The sequence below is a fragment of the Chrysochloris asiatica genome, unplaced genomic scaffold (assembly GCF_000296735.1).
Source record: "Chrysochloris asiatica unplaced genomic scaffold, ChrAsi1.0 scaffold00117, whole genome shotgun sequence".
In the NCBI taxonomy this organism is placed as follows: domain Eukaryota; kingdom Metazoa; phylum Chordata; class Mammalia; order Afrosoricida; family Chrysochloridae; genus Chrysochloris; species Chrysochloris asiatica.
In genome coordinates, this window is record NW_006408635.1 from 3,004,121 (window position 1) to 3,011,522 (window position 7,402).

At 45.3% G+C, this 7,402-nt stretch overlaps 1 protein-coding gene across 1 annotated transcript in view; it reads right to left on the minus strand.

Annotated features, from left to right (window-relative positions):
* The window catches only part of TFB1M (transcription factor B1, mitochondrial), a 71,009-nt gene that overhangs the window by 6,305 nt on the left and 57,302 nt on the right, over nt 1-7,402 (minus strand). The window contains exon 6 of the mRNA XM_006868477.1: nt 1,955-2,082. Within this exon, the coding sequence (XP_006868539.1) occupies nt 1,955-2,082 (128 nt within the window). The remainder of the gene's footprint in view (nt 1-1,954; nt 2,083-7,402) is intronic.

Genomic DNA, 7,402 nt, shown 5'->3' on the forward strand with positions numbered 1-7,402 from the left:
AATCTGAAATTGATCAAACATGCAATCAAGATGTATTGATAATCACTGGTGACTGGAATGCAAAGGTTGGGAGCAAAGAGGGAAGGATCAGTAGTTGGAAAATACGGCCTTGGAGACAGAAATGATGCTGGAGAATGCATGATAGAATTCTGCAAAATCAATGATTTGTTCATGTAAAATACCTTCTTTAGATAGCTTAAGAGACGACTCACCAGATGGAATACATAGAAATCTAATTTCAGGAGGTAGGATATGATTAAAAAATAAATAAATAAAATAAAAACCCAATGGGAATGAGATAAAGTCTGGTACTTGCCAACCTACAGCTTCCAGGAATGAATGGAATACCAAGTGAGATGTTTCAACAAGTGGACGCAACCCCGGCAGCACTCCCTTGTCTATTAAGAAATTTGGAAGATAGATGGCTATAAGAGACCCAGGTTTGTGCTTATTCCAAAGACATGTTAACCAGTAAGAATGTGGAAATTACTGAACAGTATCATTAATGTCACATGCAAATAAAAATGTTGCTGAAAATAATAACCAACTACATGCGTACATAGACAGGGAACTGGCATAAATTCATGCTGGGTTGAGAAGAGGACATGGAACAAGATATTACTGATGTCAGAGCTTTGCTAAAAGCATTGTTGTTAAGTGCCTTTGAGTCGATTCCAACCCATAACGACCCTGTACAGGGTTTCCGAGGGTGTAAATCCTTACGGGAGTAGAAAGCCTCATTTTTCTCCCGCAGAGCAACTGGTAGTTTTAAACCGCTGACCTTACGGTTCACAGCCCGATTCGTAACCACTACGCTACCAGAGCTCCTTAAAAGCATAAAATACCAAAAAGATATTATCCTGTATTTTATTGACTCTGCAATAGCACCCGACTATATGAATAATAAAAAAATATGCCTAACGCTGCAAAGAATGAGGATCCCGGAACTGATTCGAAGGCACTTAACAACAACAAATGGAGAAAAGATTGAGGTTGACAAAGATTTCAATTTGCTTGGATCCACAATCAATGTTCAAGGAAGCAGCAGTCAAGAAACCAAACAACAGTCTGCCATTAGGCAAATACACTGCACATGACCCACTACGTTACCAGGGCTCCTTCTTCACAGTTATGTTGTTAAGTGCCATTGAGTCAGTTCTGACTCACAGCAACCCGATGTAGGGTTTTCAAGGAGCACCTGGTGGGTTTGAACTGTCAACCCTATGGTTAGCAGTCGGCTACTTAGGCTACAGTGCCACACCACGCCTCTTCACGGTGTGCGGGCTCTGAAAGGCTGTGTCTGCCTCCTCCTCCTGCTGGTGCTCTGTACCCCCCACGCAGGTGTGCTCCGGGTCAGCTGGGGTGTTTCCCCAGGAGAGGGCGCTCTCACGGGATCCAGAGCAGCGCAGACGCTCAGAGGCGTCCTCGCTGTCAAGTGAGTTCTTACAAGGGAGAGCAGGCAACTGGGTGGAAAGCAAGCGTTATTCAATGTCTATGTAGATAGATGGTCTGAGTGTGGATTGAGGGGCTACGAGCTCCCCAATGGGGGATGTTGTTCACTGTGCAGCTGTCAGTTTGAGGCTGCACTTAGGAAAAATGATGTGTAAATAGTATCTGAGGTTAAATCAAGGTCTAGCTTTCTCCTCGGGCAACCAAGTTTCATTCCATCACAAAATTTGAACTGAGAGTAACCGTCACCTAAAGCTCCAAGAATCAGAACGTCACAGTAAGGTCCCAGTCTTTATTGTTAATTTGTTGTTGTTGCGGACTTGTGACTTAGGCGTCCCCGTGTGTGACAGACTAAAACTATTCCCACGGCTTCTTCAGCTGTCATCTTTCTGGAAGCAGCTTGTCAGGCTGAGAGCTGCTGGCTGGGTGAGCAGCCCTGTGGGAGGAACCAGCCCATCGTGACAAGTGACCAGGTCTGGATAAAGGAAGAGAAAGGCACTCTTACCCCAGTCCTCGGTAGCAGTACTTCCTTCTGAACTGAAATACGTTCTGGACAACTTTCTCCACCAGCTCGAAGGGCTGCTGTATCGTGGGCTGAACCAGGGGCGTGAAGTGCACCACGCCCACATCCACCTGCCAAAGGGGCAAACCATGGTCACATTGTGTCCTGGGATCATCCCATCTGACAGAACCCGTGTGTCCTGCACTCAACACTCCAAGTCTTTTCTAGGCAGCAGCTTATTTGCAGTTGGGTCTGAGGTTGCTAAGAGAAATTCTGGGTGCATCTGTTTGAGCGTGAAATCTACGAGATGTCTATGAGGCCCTAACTTGAAGACTTGACAATGAATCCTAATGATCATTAAAACCAGTAGGCAGATCACATTAGACTATCTCATCCTGCTTTTTAGTGGGTTAAAAAAAAGCTGCCACAGCAGCTGTGACACTAAGGCAGACCTTCCAACCAGGGAGAGCAGGCTTATCGAGCCCCAGGGACCCTTAGAGCGAAGCGCTCCAAAACCAGAATCAATTAGGACACACCAGCTTTGGGCACAGCCTCTGATTCCTCAGCTGACGGAGTTCATCAGTGTCGTGTGCATCGCCTGACAACTTTCTGGGAACAGCTTTAACAGTCCCAGAAGGTACAGACTGCACCTGGAGTTAAACTGGAAAGCCCCACAAATGGCAGTGTTTGGTAGAGTTAAACTGCAACCAGCTGTTGGGATTCTCTAACGATCAGAAGATAAAACTTTTCAGGCAGATCTGATAGATATATACGCTGCCTTGTTCCAAAAATGACTCATGGTGATACACGCAAAAAAAAAAAAAAAAAAACAAAAAGAAAACTATTAAAGATAAAGGAGAAAATGAAACAAAAAGAAAACTATTAAAGATAAAGGAGAAAATGTAGTCTTCTACAGTTCTCTCAACACACTCACACTCACACACACACATCGAAACATTAGGGACTTAGAAAGTCTGCTCACAGCTGGAAGCAGTCTAGACAGTTACCCCCCCCACTCCCCAGCCCCGACAGCGTCCCTGCCTCTAAGGGATGGTTGACCTTGCTGCTCTGAGGCCAGGAGGCAGGTGGGGGCTGCTCCCTGCTACCTGTCCGGAAGTCTGCACTTTACACTTCAGAGAGGTTATTTCTCCTTCTGGATAGGAAAGTCCTTTAAAAAAGTGACCTCTAATACTGGTGTGGTGCTGCAGGTTAATGCGCTGAACTGTAAGGTTGGCAGTTCAAGCTCACCAGCCACTCCTGGGAAACCTTGTACAGGGTTGTTATGAGTCGGTACTGACTTTGACAACAACAACACTGGTGTGGCACTGCAGATTAAGCACTGAACTGCTAACCACAGGATTGAAGTTCAAACCCACCAGCTGCTCCTTGGAAACCATATACACGGTTGCTGAGTCGGAAACAAATTGCCAACACTCTGGCAACAATACATGACAGTGGCTCACTCTCCCATCTTTTTTAAGGTGGAACAAAAGTAACAACATATGACACGAGGCTCTGTGGACAAGACACAGAACAGAGAACGACACATGTACTCAGCTACGGCTCTCCCAGGGACCAGAGCTGCCCTGCAGCAAACAGATGCCCTGGGCCTCCACTCCTCCTTCAACAGCTCCTGACCCCACTCCCAAATGATTCAGATCGGCTATGACCATGGCTGTTGATGTGTACAAAAGGAGCGCTGGGAGCATAGTGGTTAAGAACCGGGCTGCGAATCTTAAGGTCAGCAGTTTGAAACTACCAGCTGTTCTGTGGGAGAAAGATGAGGTTTTCTGCTCCCGTAAAGGTTTACAGCCTTGGAAACCCTGTACAAGGTCACTATGCGTCGACTCACGGCACATAACCACCACCATATGTAGCTTAGTCAGTTTCTTCAAGGTTAGCACTGAGTACTTCCTGGGGGAAGTGAAGGCTTTGGCTTAAAAGACTAAGATCTTCCTTTGACTCTAACAAGATGTCAGGACATGGGGTGCACAGAGTAGAGAGCACTGTGAAGAGGAAGAGGTGAACTCAGGGCTGAGGTGGAGAAAGGATGACTCCATCTTAGAGCATGTCTGAGGGGCCGGGGGGAGGAGGCCAAGATTCACCACAATGTCAATGTCAGGGGGCCCCTTTCCACAGATTTGCAGCGTACACCACCCGCTTTGCTCCTGTTTGTCGAGCTTCCTGCACGGCCTCGACCGTTCTGCATCTGAACCCCCAGGCCTTCTTGTCTCTAGCTCTCCTTGGCCACCTCAGGACCATCTCTCCCTAAACTATCAGTCCAGTGCTGAGACACATTCTTCCCGCCCCCGGACATGCTCTGATCCAGCAGAAAAGAATCTCTTAGAAAAATAGGAAAGAAAAGTTAACTCTACCTGCACCAAACCATAAGATCCACCCCATGTGGTGTTCAAGGATACCTGGTGACACAGTGGGTTAAGCACTGGGCTGCTAACCACAAGGTGGGTGGTTCAAACCCACAGCCACTTTGCAAGAGAAGAAGTGGCAGTTTCCTTCCATAAGGAGTTCTACTACGTCTTCTAAGGTCGATGTCAGAATCGACTTGGCAGCACTGGATCTGGTTGGTAGGGTTTTATGTGGGGTTCAGATGCTCTTAGATCCCAGGCACAGCACGGAGCTGCCATGTCCCAGCCTTCAAACACTTTATAATCTGGCCTCATCTTCATTTCCTGAGGTCAGTCCTTCCAGATACAGCTGTGTTTGCAGGTATAAGGGGTGTCTGAAGTGTACTTTATTTAACAAAGCTTTCAAAGCCTGCAGATAGAGGCCCATACGAGCCCACAGCAGTAACCGTCTAAAGTCTGAATGCAGCAGTTCTGATAGCCAGTTAAGTAGGTTACCATAACTCAGAGAAAAGTTCCACTCACAAGCGAAGACAGTTAGGACTAAGGGGGAACCAAACTCACTGCCAGCGCGTCGGGGAAGATTCACAGTGACCCTACAGGACACAAAGAATGGCCCACTTCTGAAGCATCAATCTTGGTAGGAGCATACAGCCGCATCTTTCTCCCATGAGGTAAGGAGCTGGTGGGTTCAAACCACCAACTTTTCGGTTAGTAGGACAACCCTTACCCCACTACTCCAGCAGGGCTCTTGGTTGAATTGTTGCTATTGTTGAGCCTGTAAAGCGTTTCCAAGGAGTGGCTGGTGGGTTTGAACCATCGACCTTTCGGTTCAAACTGACCTTGTGGTCTTAGGCACACTAATCCACACTGCCACCCCAGGAGGGCCCTATAAACCAGTTTAAGACAGCCCCTCCAGTAACACTGCCTCTTTCCATGGGAAAACCCTGCCGCACCCTCTCCTCTCCTCTCCTATCCCTCACAAAAGCACTCTCAATGTCTTACTTGGAATGAACCACAGGAGAGCTGCTTGGTAACTATGGTAACAGGTATAAAAATGCTTTTTATTACTTATAATTGAAGACTTACTTAAAATTACAACCATTATTGCCTTTTATTTCCTTGAGTTTTAAGTCTATTAAAAGGTTTGGCTATGGAAAATAAATCAGTACAAAGGCACTAGAATGCACTTAAAAGATTAGTGTTTAAAGTTGGCAGACCATTTTCAAACCTGGTCTGTCACAGTATACCAGGATGAGCTACTAAAACTTATTAAAGGGTTTACAACAAACTTAAGAGGAATCTGCCCCTCAAATGCATTATAACATCAGTTCTGCACCATCCCAGAGGCCACAGTGCCCAGGATGCATCAGGCTACAAGCTCAGAGCAGCACTGTGGACTGACCAAAGACCTGGACTAAGAAGTTATGAGCTCATAAATCTCAGCTATTTCCAACTCCGATCTGGGATGGACATGACATATGGAGAAGGCTGGAGCAGCTCTACTGTCCTACAGCATGGCCTTCAAGAATGTACAACCCAGTTCTGGACTTTTAGATGCTCAGAATGTGCCCGAGATGAGTAACTACCATGTGGAAAGCTGTGGTCTCAGTCTCCAACACTTCCAGAGTAGTGTCCCAGACCATCAGCAGATTGTGACCCGTGACCAGAGGACAATGGAGACTGATGCAGATTAGAGACACGGGAGACAGCAGAGAGGACAAGCAATCAGGAAGACACTGACTAGCCAAGATACTCAGAGCCAGAAATGAGTGGAGACAAAGGAATGGGGAGAAGAGAACGAACTCAGGGAATAAGCAACGAGACTTTCAGAATGATACAAGAAAGATTCAAAGAAGAGAGAAATGGTGGTATTGCCATCTTAACATCATGGATCACTTATTGGTCCAGAGGTGAGGTGCAACCCATACAGAAGGCTGTGCTCTTTGATCTTCATCAATATTTTAAGTACTCTTTGCTTCAGCAAACAAGGTTGTATCATCTGCATATCACAGGTTAATGAGTCTTCCTCTAATCCTGATGATAAATTCTTCTTCATATAATCCAGCTTCTCAGATTATTTGCTCAGTGTACAAATTGAATAAATGTGGTCAAAGTATACAACCCTGGCACACACCTTTCCTAATTTTAAACTCTTCTATGTACCCCTGAATTCTGTTGAAGGAATGCCTCTTTATGTATGTACAGGCTCCACATGAGCACAATGAAGTGTTCCAGAATACTCATTCTCCATATGTTGTTCATAGCATGTCAGATCCACAAGGTCAAAAGACTCTGCATAATCAATAAAGCAAAGGTAAACAGTCTAGCATTCTCTGCTTTAGGTCAAGATCCATCTGACATCAACAATGATAGCCCTCATTCCTCATCTGAATTCGGCTTGAACCTCTGGCAGATTCCTGTCAATGTACCATTTCAGCCATTTTTTAATTATCTCGAGCAACATTTTACTTACATGGGAGATGAATGATTTTGTCCAATGATTTCCACATTCTGTTGGGTCACCTCTCTTTGGAATGGGCTGGGTCACCTCTCTTTGGAATGGGCACCGATACGGATCTCTTCCAGTCAGTTGGCCACATTTCTTGGAATAGAGGTGAGTGAGTGCCTCCAATGCTGCATCGGTTTGTTGAAATATTTTCAATTTGTATTCCATAAACTCCCGGAACCTTGTTCTTTGCCAATGCATTCAGTGGCACCTGGGACTTCTTGAAATGGTTGAACACCATCCATTTCTTTTTGGTACCATAACTTTGTGTATCTCTTCCATCTTATTTTGATGCTTTCTGTATCATTAAATATTTTGCCTGTAGAATTCATTAGAATTACAAGTCAAACCCTGAATTTTTTCTTCAGTTCTTTCAGCTACAGAAATGCTGCTCGTGTTCTTCCCTTTTGGTTTTCTAACAGGTTTGTGCACATTTCGTTATATTTGTCTTCTCGAGCTGACCTATGAAAATTTCTGTTTACCTCATTTCTTCCATTTGCTTCAGCAACTCTACCCTGGAGAGCAAGTTCAGAGTCTCTGCTGACATCCATTTTGGTCTCTTCATTCTTTCTTGTCTTA